This window comes from Cavia porcellus, unplaced genomic scaffold (genome assembly GCF_034190915.1).
Source record: "Cavia porcellus strain 051 isolate PalLab524CR breed Dunkin Hartley unplaced genomic scaffold, mCavPor4.1 scaffold_3, whole genome shotgun sequence".
Taxonomy (NCBI): Eukaryota; Metazoa; Chordata; class Mammalia; order Rodentia; family Caviidae; genus Cavia; species Cavia porcellus.
The window spans coordinates 50,698,247-50,716,655 of NW_026947486.1; the positions used below are offsets into that span (position 1 = coordinate 50,698,247).

The 18,409-nt window shown below is 33.1% G+C and overlaps 1 protein-coding gene across 4 annotated transcripts in view; it reads right to left on the minus strand.

Moving 5' to 3' along the window:
* Chm (CHM Rab escort protein) overlaps positions 1-18,409 on the minus strand; it is a 165,732-nt gene that overhangs the window by 106,794 nt on the left and 40,529 nt on the right. For all 4 annotated transcript variants that reach the window (XM_063246159.1, XM_005008657.3, XM_063246160.1 and 1 more), the window contains exons 3-4: positions 12,779-12,851; positions 10,042-10,166 (exon numbers count right to left, since the gene is read on the minus strand). In XM_063246159.1, the coding sequence (XP_063102229.1) occupies positions 10,042-10,166; positions 12,779-12,851 (198 nt within the window). The remainder of the gene's footprint in view (positions 1-10,041; positions 10,167-12,778; positions 12,852-18,409) is intronic.

Sequence of the window (18,409 nt, forward strand, 5' to 3'; positions counted from 1 at the left end):
TTAGATCTGCGGCCAGCGATATAACTTAGCAGCATAAGTACCTGCCTGGCATGTACAAGGTCCAGAGTTTGATTTCCGGCACCAAAAAAAAAAAAAAAAAAAAAAAAAGCTAGAACTGAACCAAGTTTCCAAACAAATGAACTTAGTACATGTCCACAAAGTGTTCCACCCCACAACATCAGAAAAAAGATTCTTCTAAATTGCACACAAGATACACTCCAAATACACCACGTACTAGCTCACAGAATATGCTTAATAGAACAGAATTGAAATTACCCCATGCGGGGCTGGGGATTTAGCTCAATGGCATAAGCGCCTGCCTTGCAAGCAGGCAGTCGTGAGTTCGATCCCTGGTACCGATAAAAGTGAAAAAGACCAAAAAAAAAAAAAAAAAAAAAAAAGAAATTACCCCATGTATATTTTCAGATTATAGTACAAAAATACTATAAATCAATGGCATATACCCAATAAATAAATAAAACTTCTTAAACACATGAAAATTAAATTATACCTCTGTAACAACCAATGGGTAATAGATAGAATATAAAAAATGAGATAGTTTCTACAGTTGAGTTAATGACAATATGATGTACTGGAACTTATGGAAAGCCACACACAGTTTTATGAGGGAAATTTGCAGCAGTGGATTTCCATAACAGAAAAAGAGAAAGGCTTAAATAAACAACTTAATGTTGAACCTCAAAGCTCTAGACAAGGGAAATCAAGCCCAAAGCTTCTATGAGTGAGGATATTACAAAGATCAGAACAGAAATTAATAAGAGACTAAGAAAACAGTAAAAAGATTCAAATGAATACAAAAGTTGATTCTTTGAAAGAGTAAATAAAATTGACAAACGCTTAGGTAACCTTATCCAATGAAAAGACACAAAAGACTTAAATGCATGCAACTAGGAATAAAAATGGTGAAATCACAACAATCTTGCATAAATTCAGATCATTAACACCTATTTCAAGAAATTATATTCTAGGAAAATAGAAAACACAGAAAAATGGTCAGATTCCTAGATACACATGAATTATCAAAACTGAATCAAGACGATGCAAAAATACTAAATAAACCAATAATGAAATTAAAGATGTAATCAACAACATATCAGCAAGGAAAAGCCCAACGCCTTCCAAATTCACTGCTAATTCTACAATAAATTTAGAGAAGATCTAATGCCACTACTTTTCAAAATCTTAAATGAAATTGAAAGAGAAGCAGTCCTCCCAAATCACTCCTGGAAGCATGCGTTAACTTGATATCAAAACCAAAGAAGCACACAACAAAAAAGGATAACTATGGGCCAATCTCTCTAACATAGATTCAAACATCCTCTAAAAAATACTGGAAAACAGAATGCACAAAATCATCAAGAAGATTATATAACAAGACACATTAGGATTCCTTCCAGTGATGCGTGGATGGTTAAATATGCAAAAAACAACAAATATAGTACATTCATTCAAAAGAGTCAAAGACAAAAATCACATGATCATCTCAACAGATGCAGAAAAGCTTTTAATAAAGTACAACATTCATTCATGATAAAAAATCATATAGAAAATCAGAATAGATAGTCTTTACCTTAAACTGATAAAAGCTATGTATGACAAGCCAACAACCAGCATCATACTAAATGCTCAAAAATTGAAAGCTTTCACTCTAAAATCAGGAATAAGACAAGGATGTCTAACATTATCACTCCTATACAATACAGTTCTGGAAACAGTACAGTTGGACAAGAAAAAGGAATAAGGATAGAAAAGGAAGAAGTTACATTATCATTATTTGCATATGACATGCAAAAACTTTTGCCTATGATTTCTAGATTAATAACTAAATTTAGCAGCATAGTTAGATACACAGTGAACATTGAAACATAAATAGTATGACAAAAATAAACTCACTGATAAAGAGATGAGGGAAATATCTTTCACAATTGCATTCAAAAAAATTAAATAGCTAGTAATCAATCTAACAAAAATAGCAAAAGGTCTCTACATTGAAAATTACTCTGAAAAAATGAGACTGAAGAGGATACCAAAAATGGAAAGATATTTCTTCCTGTTGGGTAGGAAGAACCAATATAAGAAAACTGTCTATGTTTCCAAAGTTGTTACACAGATTTAATATAAACCTTATCAAAATTCTAATAGCATATCCTGCAGGAATAGAGAAAACAAACCAAAAATTCATTTGGAACTAGAAGACAGCTAGAATAAGGATCAAATTTTGCCAACAAAGGAAATCCAGGGGCATTACAATCCCTGACATGAAACTATACTGCAAAGTTACTGTGATAAAAACAACATGGTACTGGGGGAAAAAAAAAGAACCAGACCCAACAATCAATAGAATGGATTACAAAATACAGAAAGAATTCCAAACACATTCAGCAACCTGACTTTTCAAAAAAGGGCCAAACACATTCACTGGAAGAAAGCCTCTTTAATAAATGATACCAGAAAAACTGGCTTTCCACATGCTGAAGATCAACACTAGATCCATTATCTTCACAATGAACTAAACTGAAATTGAAATGGATCACAGATCTAAGTATTAAAACAGAAACAGTAAATCTGCTGGAAGACAGAATACATAGAACTCTTAAAAATATTGGTGTAGGCAAATCTACGAAAAAAAACTTCAATCACATAGGAAATACTGCAAAGAATGAACAACTGCATTCTTACCTTATTAAACAGCTTTTGCACAGCAAGAGAAATCGTCAACACAGGGAAGAAACAACACACAGTGTGGGGAAAAAATTGGCCAGCTGTTTTTCAGACAAAGGACAAATATCTAGAATATATAACACATATACACACAAATCAAAGCCCCCAAATTTAAAGACTCAGTCCAAAAATAGGCATCTGAAATGAAGAGATGCTTCTCAAATGAAGACGCAGAAACAGCAAATAAATATATAAAAAATGTTCATAATCATTGGTCATTGGAAAGATGCGAATTGAAACAATGCTAAAATTCTATCTCACTCCAGAGAAAATGGCTATTATCAAGAAATCAACCAATAAGAAATGCTACAAGGGGGAAAGGAACCATTCTCCACTGTTGGTGGGAGTGTATACTGGTACAACCACTGTGGAAATTATTGAGTAGATTTCTCCTCAAAAAAGAGTTTTCCTCAAAAAACTAAAACTAATGGTTCCATTTGGCTCTGTTAATCTCTTTGATATCTTTCTAAAAGAATTAAAAGGATCATATTAGAGTGATAGATTCACATTCATGTTTATAGCAGCACAGTTTGTAGTAGCTAAATCTTGGAAACAGTACCAGCTACCCATCAACCAATGAATGGATAAAGGATTTTTTTAAAATATACAATAAAGTACTATTTTTCCAAAAATGATAAATTTGAGACATTTCTGGGTAAATGGATGCACTTTGAGCCTATAATCTTAAGTGAAATTAATTGGACAAGCACATTCTTTCTGTGGTGTGAGAAACCAAAAGGGTAAAAAAGTTCAAATGGGAAGGAGAACCTGGGAAGAAAGGAAGGAATGAAAAAGAACAAAAAATGAGAAAAGAAAACAAAATGGAATGGAGTTTTTGTAAATATGGAGGGGAAGAGGGATTAAAGGAGGATAGGACAATGGGGAAAAAAGAATGAAGATGTATCATGTACAAGTACAAATTTCCTATGATGAATGTATTCATTATGTGTACTTAAAATGTACCAATAAACTTATATTTAAAAATTGTGAAGAAATGAAAGAGAATATTAGAAAATAAAGACATTCTTTATTCTTGGATCTGTGGAAACAATAATGTAAAACAGCTATTTGACCAAAACTAACTTACAGATGTAATGCAATCACATTAAATATCAATAACAATGTTTCAGAGTCTAGTAAAAAAAAAATCCCAAATCTCACATGGATTCAAAATGAATGAGAATGGCTACAGCAAAAAGAACAAAGCTGTAAGTATCTCAGTAATGGCTTTCAAGTTATAATCAAAAGCTTTAGTAACAAACACATGGTTCTGGCACAAAAATAGACATGTAGACCAATGAAATACAAAACACAACACAGAAAAAAATCCAGTGTATCTACAACCATATTTTTGATAAAGAGACAAAAAACATACATTTTAGAAAAGATAATCTCTTTTTAACAAATGATTTTTGGAAAACTGGATATCAACTTTCAGAACATTGAAACTATTTCTGTACTTATCAAAGCAAAACAGATCCAAGCCCTAGACATAAAAGAGAAAACACTGAAACCGCTGAACCATAATATAGGGGAAACAAATGAATAGCCATAAGCAAAGACTTTCTGAGTAGAAGCCAAATGTCACAGGAAATAATACCACATGTCAACAAATGAGATTCCATTAAATTTTAAAAAAAGTTTCTGCACAGCAAACAAAAGTCAAAACAGTAAAAAGACAACATATATAAAGGGAGAAAAAATGTGCTATTTACTCCCCTGATAGATACCAAAGTCTAGATTCATAGACCACATAAAAGAACTCAAAACATAAAAAGACATAAAAAATTAACCCCCAAAACAAGGAACCCAATCAAATAACTGGCAAATGAAATGAACAGGTATTTCGTAAAATAAAAAGTCTAAATGATCAATTTATAAAAATGTGCTCAGTTTCTTTAGTCATTAGAGAAATGCAAATCAAAACAACTCTGGAATTCCACTTTAGCCAAGGAACAATGGCTATCATTTAAGAACACACACACACACACACACACACACACACACACACACAGAATAACCGTGAGGATGCAGCACATAAGAAACCTCCCACATTGTTGGTAGTAATGTAAACTATTACAATCACTATAGAAATCAATACAATAAGTTCCTAACTTACAAATATTTGAGTTGCAAACATTCACAGATATGAATGTACCTCTCCTTATGAACATTCATAGATGTGAACAAATCATGGAAGTAGCTCATGTGTCTACTGGATACTATCACAGTTGTGTAGCTGTGTGCTTACTATAAAGTGAAATAATGTTATGCTGTGGTTTATTTAAATGTCCCCCAAAGCCTCATTCAGTCATGGGGGCGACTGAATCTAGCATTTGTGATTGGTTGGTTGTCTAGTGCTTGGATTAGGGTTGTGTTTCACCCACCCAGGGCTAGGGCCTGTGTAAGGGTGGGAAGAAAGTGGGTCTTTCAACTTTGCTTTCACTTTTGCTGTTTGCAGAGGCCATGAATGGCTACCCTGACATGCCAAAGTGCCTTAGAGCCAACTGAGTATGGACTGAAACCCCGAGAACTATAAGAAATTCCTTCCCTAACTTTGGGCATCGGGTATTTTGTCTCAACAATGAGTAAAAAGTAACCAAGATGGTATAGTGTTTTGTGTGTGTTGTTTTTATGTTTCACATTGTATATTTGTATTCAAAAGTATATAAGACACACTTTATTGAATTTATAAACAAATCAGACTTACGAATGTTCTCTGAAAATGGAACTTGTTTGTAAGTTGGGGACTTACTGTATGGAAATTCCTCAAAAAATTAAAAACTAAAAATAGAAATTCCTTTTTACTTAACTACCCCCCCACTAGCTACATTCACAGGAGAATAAGAGGCATCATACTATAATGATATCTGCGTTCCCACATTTATAGCAGCATGATTCATAGTAGCTAAGCTCTTGAAACAGTGTAGGTGTGAATAAGTGGACAAATAAATAAAGAAAAGATGGCATATATGCATAGGGGAATATTATTCAGCCACAAAGAATTATATTGTGTCATTGTAAGAAACATGGATGGAACTTGAGAACTTTCTGATAAACAAAATAAGTAAACAAATATTTTACCTTACATAAGAAACCTAAATTATAAATAAGTGAATGAATAAAATAAAGGAGAGATGACAAGAAACGAGAAGGTAGACACTTGGAGGTGGGGATCAGTGGTAGGTTAGAGTAAAAGAGAGCTGAGAATAAAAAGGATTGGAATGATCAAGATATGTTATATGAATATACCAATTCCTCAAATGAACATCGCTATTCTGTATTGCAAATGTGCAATAATAAAAAGTAACAACTTTTTAATGTATTTGTCACAGAATAATGTATTTGTCACAGAATAAAGTGTTAGTAACTTGCCACATATAGAGGGAGAGTGAATGACTGAGAGAATAAGAGTGAGACAGCACCAAGTATTCAAGCTTGACATCTCTTTATAGGTTCAATATCCCTTATCTGAAATGATTGTGATAGGTAATCTTTTCAGAATTTTGATTTTTCTCAGATCTTCGAATATTTTCATATACAAAATAAGACTACCTTCGGCATGAAAGTAAAGACTAGTATTAAAGTCTAAGCATGAAATTCATTTATATTTAATTGATACCATATATGCATGGCCTGAAGGTAATTTTACACGGTATCTTTTAGTGAGCCCTCATTTTGACTGTAGCCTATTACATAAAGTTAGATGCAAAATTTTGCATTGGTAGAATCTCAAAATGGTTTGAATTTTGGACCACTTTGGATTGTAGAAGCTCCATCTGTCTTGCTTGATACAACTAAATAGTGTAGATGCTTAGTGTGAATGGCTGGTAAAATATAAGATTCTGGTAATTTGTCACTCAGCCAGATTGCTAATTTGAACTGTCAATGCTAAGACAGTAGTGTGTAAGAACTGGAACAATGTTTTTAACAAGTGAGAGACCATAAATGATTGGACAGTTGGTGAATAACTATAAAGTCTCAAGGATGTGATAATAACATCCTTTCTGATTAAAGGTTCGTTAAGTAGTCTTAAAGATAAGTAGAAAAAATAGTTAACTGTGATATGTGGCTGTGGGTGGAAAACACATGATTCTCCAAAAAAAAAAAAAAAAAAAGTTTCCTTTAAAAAAGCAGCTTATAGAAAGACAGAAAACTGATATATTGAAGAAGTATTATCCAGACAGGAAATACAAGGAAACAACAAAAATATTTACAAAATAGGAGAGTGCAGTAATATCTTAGGATACATACAAGATCAACATATGAAAATCAGTTGCACTTCTAGATAATAGCAATGCTTGTGTGAAATCAAAAATTAAAAACAACATTTACAAATGTTCCAAAGAAAATAAAATATTCAACTGTATAATTAACAAAACATGCACAGCATCTTGATGCTAAAAACTGCTAAGTTTTGCTGAAGTGAATCAAAGACAATTTCTAAAAATGGAGACGTATATCCTGTTAATAGAGTGGAAGACTCAAAATAACAAAGGTATCAATTCTGCTCTAAATTGATCTATTGATATAAAACAATTACATTTCCCCCAATGTTGTTAATATAGACAGGCATATTAAAGCATTTATATGGAAAAGCATAAACTCTAGAATATCTAAAACAATCTTGACCAAAAAAAAAAATCATTAAGTGGAACCATTCTACTAGCTATCAGAGCTTATTACATAGCTGCAGTAATGAAGGCAGTGTAGTATTAATGAATAAAAAACACAAAGATCAATAGAATAATAATATAAAGAACCCACCCCAGTAAAGATAATCACTCCAGTATACAATAGCCTTTTCAACAAATGTTGCTAAAGCAATTAGATGGCCTGAAGAAAGGGAGAGCAAAAAACATAGACCTAAAGTTCACACTTTCTACAAAACTTTACTGAAAGTGAACTATGAATTTAAATATACAATATAAAACTATAAAACATTTCTAAAAGAATAGGAAAAATCTTCTGGATCTAAACTCAAAAAAAGTTACCAGAGTTGACATCAAAAGCATAATCCATAAAAGAAAAGGAAAAAAAAAGGTAAACTAAACTTTATTAGAAGGAAAAACATTTGCTCTGCAAAGTATCTTATTTAAAGAGAATAAAGACTGGAAAAAATATTCACCAAATCACATATCTGGCAAAGGACATACAATTAGAATAAAGATGTCTAAAAGGAATAGTAAAAAAGTCCAATAAAAACATAGTAAAAGGCATTAATAAAAATGTCAACAAAAATGGTATACAGATGTTAAATAAGTACATTAAAAGATATTCAAAATCAGCCATTAGGGAAATACATATTAGGATCACAAAGAGTTATCGCATCTATCACAATAGCTAAAATTTTAAAAAGTAGCAATATCAAATTCAGGTGAAGATGTGGAAAAACTCTATTATTCACATGTATCAAGTAGGAATTTAAAATAGTGCAACTCTTGTGGAAAACAGCATGGCATTTAAAAAAACAAGAAAAAAGTACTAAACATGCAATTACCATTTGATACAGCAATTTTACATTTGGATATTTATACAAAGAAAAAAGAATACAAAATCTTTATCCCAGAGGAACATTTTTTTGAAAATTGCTCACATAAGAACTTATACACAAAACATACCATAGCATTATTTTTAACAACCAAAAGCTGGAAAAAATCCCAGATGTTTTTCAATTGAAGAATGATTAAACAACGGACAGCAGAAAAAATGAAGAAACCTTTGATGTACACAACAATATGTAAGAGCCTCCAGAAAATTATGCTGTTTAAAAGCCAATGCCAGAGGATTACATACCATATAGTTCCCTCTGCATAATAGTTTCAAAAAAAGAGTCTAGAGTTAAAAAAAAGATTACTGCTTGCCAGGAGTTATTGTCTGCTGCGAGGGAGAAAACAGAAACAAAAAGATGAGATATAGTTACAAAAATAAAACAAGAAGCTTACTTGTGATAAGGGAAGTGTTCCATTTTGTAATAACTGTGGGAGTAGGTACCTAAATTTTTATGTGTGATAAAATTGTGTAGAACTAAATACATAGACACAAACCATATATCCGCAGATATTAATAAAACACAAAAATGGAAGAGTCAAGAACTTGTACCAATACTTTTCACTGTTCATAAAGGGGTATTAATGCAGATTTTGTGAGGTATCCTTCAATATCAAAATTTTACCACATAACACTACCATTACTTTAAAAGAAATAAAACTTTCTAGATAACTAAGTTTGGCTCTTAACCTGATAATTTTTATTCCAACTGTTTCTAATATGCATCTTTCAAAAATGTAGTTTAAGTCCTACTATTTTTCAAGTAGAGGACTGAAAATATAATTTAGCTTTTACTTTAAGACACTGTGACATAATATGAAGATGCATGGAGGGCTCTCCTGTTGTGGAAAGTCCTTTTCTACCATACTGAATAGCCTAATGACTGCTCACGACTTGCTGATACAATATTTTCTTTTGTTAGTTTAACACCTAGTACCTAAAATAGCAGATTAGAGCTCAGGGAGACTTTTGTCTGGTGAACCTTGTAGAGCTTTCAATGATACAAATAGTCCACAGCAGCAAAAGTGCCATAGGTTCACCACCACTGAGTTGTAACCCTTCATGTTTAACTAGTCATAAAACAAAAGCAAAAAGTGGGGACATCTCTTACTGTTTTTCAAGTATGGAAACAAAATTCAGTAAATGCTGTTGCAAGTGGCATGCAAAATTACAGTATGTCTTAATTCACTTTATTTACCAAATCTGGTACCATATGACATCTGTGTTTTCCCCAAAATCAATATTACCATGAAAGGCAAACATTTCAAATTGATATAGTACATCAAGGCAGTAAGGACTGTGCAATTAAAGACATTTTAGAACGTGCCAAGAACAATGAGATTAGTTTGTTGGAAGTTAAGGGGAGCATTTTGAGGGAGATTAATGGAAATATGTTTCTTACTAAATAATTTTTAATTTAAATACTCATCATATTTTGAGCATGTTTCAGACTATAACCACTGAATTTAATTTTTAAATGGAAAATTATAGTCTTCAATTTTGCTACACTATTATGCAAGAAGGATGGTGTACTTAGAAGGACACTGAAGTAGGAATAAAGAATACTGGGCTCCAGCAATTCATATAACTTTTGGCAAGTTACATAAGCTCTGACACTATCAAAGATTCTATACCAAAATCATTAAACCAGTTTGATTAATAACCACCATCAAATTTTTACTGCTGGCTTTTTCTGAGTAGATGTCAAAAAGAAGTCGTTACTTTATCCTAAATAAATAATTTTCATACCTGGCATAACAAAATACTTCCACATTTTGAATTGTCCTGTTCTTCCTACTAAGAACAATGGCTTCTTCGTTTTCAAGGATCTGTTCTTTCCATATGGAACTTTCAATTACAATGTCATTGTTTTCCTGAGTAGTACACAAAGTTTTAATTAAATTGAGCAATCAGAATCCCTAACTTTGTAATAAAATTTCTCTTGTCTAAACACATGTTTTTCCTTTAAACACTTTAAACCTCAAAAAGGCTTATAACTTCAGAGTCATTTAAGTAATTCAAACAGTGTGTCAACTTTAAAGGAAGGAGAGGGAAGCAATATGAAAAATCTGTGCTATTAAAAACTAGCCTTATAATAGATTTCTATCAAAATTGTGATATTTTGAGTCATTTGGACATTGATGTTTTGATAATGCTTAAGAACCAGTACAAACATCCTTCTATTTCCTGAGAAACAAGCATACCCATTATCAATTTCTTGTTACCAGAACAATTTTATTTTAGTTTAAGAAACAGCTGGGTCAAAATGACTTCCTTCATTCAATTTACTTTAGATCTTTAAAGAATAGTCACTAAACATGTCAAATTTGTAATGTATATATGTATTTTTGAAAAGTACTCAGAATAACATAAATAAGGACTCTATAATAACCAGGTCTAAATATCTTATACTCAAAAAAGGCGATAAAAACAACAATGTATAATAAAGCATGCAAACTACGAAGGATTGAAAGTGTTCCCATAAGATTTGCATTAATTCTTAACTACATACATTTTTTGGAGGAAATTTCATGATATAGAAGTATTTGTATACAGGAGGTTTTTTAAGACATCAACATATGATTTGTCCAAATATCTAGGATCAATTTTTAATCTGTTTAAAATTTTAAGTTGCTTGATACATATATTCTTCAGAGAGGACATTATTTTTGTACTAGGGATTGAACTTAGAGCCTTCACACTCAACTGCATTCATTGCTGACTCTTCTTATTTTGAGACAGGGCCCTGCTAAGTCACTAAATTGACCAGGCTAAGATTGAATTTCAGTCCTCCTGCCTTACCCTTTCAGAGTGCTGGAATTACAGGTGTGTGGCACTATACGTGGCCAGAGAAAATTTTTAAAATTGTGAAATTTTATATATATTCAATGAACTAGGAGTAAAATATAAACAGTATTATCACTTGTGTTAAGTTCATATCAGAAAATTTCTAAACTTAAAATTTCAAAAGTAGGTTAGTAGTTTCAAACGGCTTTGCTATGATAAATTTCCTATCTTAATATGAAGAAAACTAGTTTCAGAAAGCTATTACTATAAAGTGTGATATTAGATAATACTAAATATCCTGACATAAGTAAAAGGGAAGGTATATCACAACTTCAAATGTGATTTCCATCCCAAGTAAAGAACGGTGGATCAAGAAGGGAAAGTAAAGGAGAAAAAGATATAGTGAAAGAATCAAGATTCTGAAGTAAAACAAGCATTGAAACAAAAGGTTATTCTACAAATACATTTGGATTTAAATAAATGTAACCTATTAAAAAGTTAGTTCTAAAAATGCTTTTACCCAAGTTTTTCATTTAGTCAACTGGGCTGCTATTTGTTGTGGCTGTTGTACTTGCTGTTCTGATAACTAGTGGTTTTTCTCATGAAAGTACTAAATATGTATAAACATAAGATGACTTTCACATGTGTGATAAAGGTAAGGTCCAAAGCAATTTCTGATCAATTTAAATATATGAGTATTTTAGACACATAAATAAAACAGCTACATGTCCAGTTTTATCTATCCTGATTTACAAATATATTGAATTATTATGAAGTGTTACTTTACAAATTCCATGTATTACTCCATACTCATTTCACACAATGGTATTCAGACTGTAATTTCACCATATCTTGAACATCAGTCATATACACCACTAAATCAACCAATATAAGTACAATGCTTAATATGATAACTGGCATGCAAGTGCTTAAAAAACTTTATTTTTAGTCAAATACAGTTTTCTGGAATATATCATTCTGCTTTCTAAACAGTTGAAATTTTTAAAGAAAGTGCTTTCTGATTTCACGTAAGTTCTTAACAGCAGGAATTTCATTTCGTCACATGTGACCTTTTAATACAAAATTAAGAAATTTTTTAAAGTCTGTGTTATAAAAATTGGAAAACACTAACATAACCAACTCTCCATATTATGACATAAGTGATCTCTAAAAGCTTGGTTAAGAACCTACCATATTGCCTTTATTTTTTTTCCCTTTTATTGATTCTCTCAGGTGGCCTAGAAGAATATGCAAAAGCCACTACTAACTGAGATCATTTCAAATGAACTTCCCCAAACAGTTGTGGGGCTTTTCATCATTGATATTATTTAAAATATAATAACTTAAAAGAGTAATTAGCAATTTGTGAAACTTTATAAGAAATTGGATACTTTTTGTGAAAGATAATTGGGTTAGGAAAAAAATCTTGCCTTATATTTAGGCACACAGAGTAACTAGGGAATAAGATCAAATTTATATAATTAGTCTTTAGCCAACTTATCTACCTTTAAAAATTTATGTCTATTATTATGAAGGCATCAGAAAAGCATTAGATAAAAATATATTTGTGTATATATTTGCCAAATGAGTGTATAAGGTATCAAGTCTATATTAATTAAGATTAGAATTTTCTTGAAAGCAGGGATTATATGACACAAAATACAGCCTAGCAAATTAAGAGATCAGATAAGAACTTTACCTGATATTCCTTTATCCAGGATAACAGGCCTGAGAAGCTAAAACTGGCCCAGTTGCCTCCATAATAGCTTCTTCTGTAAAAATAAAATAAGAGGAAAAAAAAAAAAAAACAGTGAAAAACTAAGTCAGCAATCATCATCAACCAAACCATACTTGACTCTTAAATTCATTTTATTGTCTGATACTGCTGCCTCAAGAGCTCAAAAGTTCATAAAATTAAGGGGTTAACATAAGAGAAAGTAATAGTCTAAAATAAAATTGGGATTCTAAAATCAAAGGAAAAATTCTATTGCACTATGAATTAAAAATATCTTTAATCTCATTAGTTTCCATTCTTGATCATGTGAATATTAACATGGCATTGAGTGGGCAACATGAATATATGTGACTCTTCAGCTCACAAAAATACCTAGAAAGATAGCCTTAATAGAGCTCAAAGTCACACACACACACACACACACACACACACAGGAACACACACGTGCTTATGCGCACATACATACATACACACACACTGAATTTTCTATAAGTAGTTACATCCCTGTCATAACCACACTGACATTCCATATCAAAAGTCTCTCTCTCTCTCTCTCTCTCTCTCTCTCTCTCTCTCTCCCTCACTCTCTCTCTCTCTCTCACACACACACACACACACACTTGGTTACTTTATATAAAGCAGACAAACTTCTCACTGTAGATAAAATAAAAGTAGATTGTGGGACACAGTTATTCTTACCAAGATATGATAAATTAAATGGGAACAAAATTCCCACACATAATTGCTTTAACCAGTATCCTTTACTACACATTCCAGTGATAATTGCTCTATTTGGAATAACCCAGAAGTCTCCTAAATAAGATCTGGCAAACACAGCAGGTATTGGACTGAAGTAGATATTTTTTGACAAGAAAAACTCTAATTCTACAATGAATATTGGTCTTTCTAATCCTTGCAAAACTATTTTTATTTAAGTGACAGTATTTGTCATGGGATCCTACCTACAACTCACATTCCATTTCTACTGCTAGATATTTTTTGTTGTTGTTGTTTTTTGGTACCAACAATAAAATTTGAGACCTCAAACTTATCAGGCAAATCTGGGCCAATGAGCAGCCCTGAAATTCCTGGTTTAGTTCTTATATTCATTAGTTGTTCCTCTATCTTTATGAAATAAATGTTCATAGAAGTTCTTTAAAGATTGAAACAAAAATATTTTATATTACACCCCAATTTTTACTTCCATAATGTTATGGAACATTGTCTTAAAATTCTAGTATAATTCTCCTCAGTCAATTGTTGATATGAATCAAAGAATATTTTATGAAATAATCGTTTTGTTGCTCTAATAGAGAAAAAAGTTAAACACTGGCCAAAGTAAGTCTGTTGATATAATCACTATTTATATATGATAGCTCTTTCAAGGATAATGTAAATTCATACTTAGCTTAGAATCTAGAGTAGCCTTTAAAATTTAGATACAATTTCAGCTAAATTACTAATTCTAGATGGTCACCCCTTGCTAAAATGTTAAATTTGGAGAGACTTGGAAGCTGTTATCCCTGCATCAGAGAATGACAGAAGGGAAAGAAAAAGGATAGCAATGACAAGTATGGAAAACAAGAAGGCAAAGAAATGAACATTAGCAATGGAAGTTTTCCAACTTCATTTTACAACTTCTCTCCCTTCCCTCAAAATAAATCATATCTGTTATCACTTTCCATCCTCCAAAAATAACTCAACAAGGCCACAAATTATACTGGATATTGCAGGTAAAATGCTGAAGTCTTTGTTTTTATATTTTCTGGAAGATATTAAGATTTATTTTAAGAGATCACAAGGTTATAGGTGAATAGCCCTAACTAACAAATATGTTAAAGTTCCAATATCAAAGTAAATTCATTGGGAATGAAGATATATATATTGCTACTAGTTGGAATAAAACAATTGATATATTACAATAGATAAAAATGAAAATCTTTGTAAAACATCATTTTGAAAAATGAGTGATCCAGCCATAATGTAGGAGTAAATATCCAAAATTAATTTGAAAAAGGCACTAGTAGGCCATTTGCAGACTGGCAGTAGAGAGAACAAGGCCACATCAGGAAACAAGCGCAGTGTGAGAACCAGCGCCATGTGCAGACTACCAGCTAAATGGAAAAAAACAGACTCCAGACTCTCTGTGAGCCAGCGCCATTTGTGATGGGGGATAGGGAGAAGAAAGCCACACCAGGAAACAAATCCAGTCTGGGAACCAGTGCCATGTGTGGGCTGCCACCAGACTGGGAAGACACAGAACTCAGCCTCTCCCCATGAGTCAGCAGCATTCCCAGACTGGGAGTAAAGAGAACAAGGCCACACCAGGAAGGAAACCCAGTCTGGGAACCAGCACCTTGTGCAGGCTACTGGACTGGGAACAGACAGATCCCATACTCTCCCCATGAGTCAGCACCATTCACAGACTGGGAATAGAGAGAACAAGGTCACACCAGCAAGCAAACCCAGTCTGGGAAACAGGTCCACGTGCAGGCTGTTATAACCTAAGCCCCCCCTAACTGCTTCGCCATGTAGCCTGTTCTGTAAAGCGCTGTGCTGCTCCCCCTCCCCTTCCCCCCTTCACATCTAACTAGGTTAAGTTTCAATTTTCTAAAAGGCCTGAGGGATCAGTTCCTGTGTTAATTGTGTTGTTCTTTACAAAAGAAGTGCTTGCTGTTCTTTAAGAATTGATTAACCTCAGGAAATTACAGAAAGTTCTGTAAGGTCCAGCTGCCAGCTGCAATCTAATTGTGTCAATAGCAACAGCATTCCTGTGGTTTTTTGCTTTATAAGTCACTGCCTTGAGCTGTGAGGCACGCAGTCTCCAAATTGGCTCCTGGAGACTGTGACGCCAGGCCTGGCCTAAAATAAAGCCTTTGCTCCCCAAATTTTAATTTCTTGCTTCCTTGGGTTTTATTCCGGGGTCCGAGCTATCACACAGGCCATCACCAGAATGGAAAAAGACAGATCCCAGCCTCTTCCTGTAAGTGCCATTTGTGGACTGAGGGTAGAGACAACAAGGCCACAGCAGTAAACAAGCCCAATCTGGTAACCAACACCATGCATAGGGCACCACCAGACTAGGAACAGACAGACCTCAGCCTCTCCCCATCAGTCAGCACCATTCACAAACTGGAAATAGAGGGAACAAGGCCACACCAGCAAGCAAGCCCAAGCAAGCACCATTCATAGGCCCCACCAGACTAGAACAGACAGAGCCCAGCTTCTCCTCACCTGTCAGTGACATTTGGGGACTCAGGGTAGAGATAGAAAAGCTACAGCAGCAAGCAAGTCCAGTCTGGGAACCAGTGCCATGTGCGGTACCAGACTGAGAACACATAGGCACCAGCCCTTTCCAGCAAGTGGGCTCGCAAACAAAAAGTACCAACTCCCCCTCCCCCTTCTACCCATAAGCTACTAGCTTACCAGAGAAACACAGGCTACGATGATAGCTATCAAAGTCAAATGCAATTGGATGCCTATGGTGCCTTGGTGTTTCACTAACATTGCAGGTCTAGGGCCAGTGGTCTGATCATAGGTTCAGAGGTAGTGGTACACAGTGTGGCATCTAAGGGGGGCATATCGTTTTGAGGGTTGTAGCCATTGTTGATTCCTATGGTCTCATTTTAAAGTCCTATATCATTTCCATTGTTTTGTTGGGTTGGGCTTTATTCTCTTTGTTTAGTTTGATTATGTTAAATACAATGGCAAGAGCAGCTATCTCTAGATAGCAAGATATATTATGGTAGCAATTTTGGATTTCCTATTGGCTTGTTTTGAAGTCCTTTACTGCATTCATTGTTTTGTTTTTTATTGTTTCTATTCTCTTCTGTTCTGTATGGTTTTTACTATGTTTGAAGTTATCTGAAGCTATTTTGAAGATGTCAAGGGGCATTATGGTAACTTTTGTTGATTTCATAATGTTTTGAAGTCTTGTGTCTCTTACATGGGTTTCTTTTGATGTTTTATTGTGTTTTATTCTCTTTAAAATAAAATTTTTAAAAATCACTAGTAACTAGGATATTTAAAGAACTATTTCATCTTAATAAAACAAATACCCAATTTTTCTAAATGGTCAAAGGTTTGAATAGAAACTTCATAAAGATAGTAAGAATCACATGAAAAGGTACCCACTATCATAAGCCATAAGGTAAATACTTATAAAATTTGCACTACAAATGAGTATAAAGAGATGTGAGTGGTGTGGTTCATGTCTATAGTCCCAGCAACTAAGGAGGTGGGATCAGGAATATCACAAGTTCTAAGTTTGCCCGGGCAACACAGCAAAAGCAAACAATGACAAATATAATGAGAACTAGCTCACATCTACCAGAATCATGACAATAATGGGCTATTGATAGGAGATCCAGGATGCTTTTTTTTTTTTTTTTGAAAGAATAAAATGGTACAAATACTTTTTAAAAATATGTAGCAATTACAACTATTTATCTCTACTATGATCCAATTAATTCAGTAAATCTATTGCTAAGCAAATGATACAATAAAACTGTGTATCAACAAAAAACAGAAATATCTTTTCATAGTAAGTTACTTCATCCTCTACGTGGCTCTTTTCTGCATTCATCACTTCTACAATTGTTCTTCCTAAAGTATAAGTATACATTCCACAGAGAGCATTTTTAATTTTTCACATTGTTCAATGGATTTTTCTGGCAATTGTGTAAGATTTATACAAGTTGTATTACTATTTACATTAAGACAGAGACCTCTCCATATACACATTAGGCAACAGTCAGGGCCATACAGCTACAAATGGTACATATGCAATTAAAATTCAATTCTCGTCAACACTAGTCTTATATATCACAATATATAAACTTCCAAACTTTTAAATGGGCCAACATTTATCATTCAGGATAATGGCAGCTATGGTTCAATGAACACAAACCCTTAGAACCTTAATATTATCTTGTCCTACTAACTAAATTCATCTATCTCAAACTGTATTCTAAGGCTGGGGATATAACTCAGTGGCACAGTGCCTACCTGGCAAGCACAAGTTCGATTCCCAGTACCAAAAAATAAGTATTCCATTAATAGCAGCAATAGGTGTTTCAAGAAAAAAAGGTATAATGGCAAAACAAATTTGAAAAAGGCTAGATTTAAGAAAATTAAAGAAAAATGAAAACTATTTTTTTCATAATACACCTTCTTACCACTATTTAATATGACAAGAAAACTCATTTGACTAATGAGCATTTTTTAAAAACCATGTTAAATATGTTATTGGATTAGGCTTAGCAGAATAAATTTTTGAGAGATGGTGTAACTCTTATTAAAGAAAAAAGAGAAAAATAGGAAAAATATATGTATGCATACTGAGCGTGGCATTTTACATCCACTATTTCAGTTAGGCTTCACAAGAATCTTGATAGATGACTGCTATAATTATTTCCATTTACAATTAGGAAAACCAAAATGTTGCAGTGGTTTTGCATAATCCACTCAAAGAAATGGTAAAGCTAAACTTAAGCCCAGGGTATACCTAGTCTTAAAGCCTAAGTACTTCCTACTATATAACATTATCTACTGTAACCTACAAGATTCTGGAAACTAACTGTAAGTGAAAGCAGC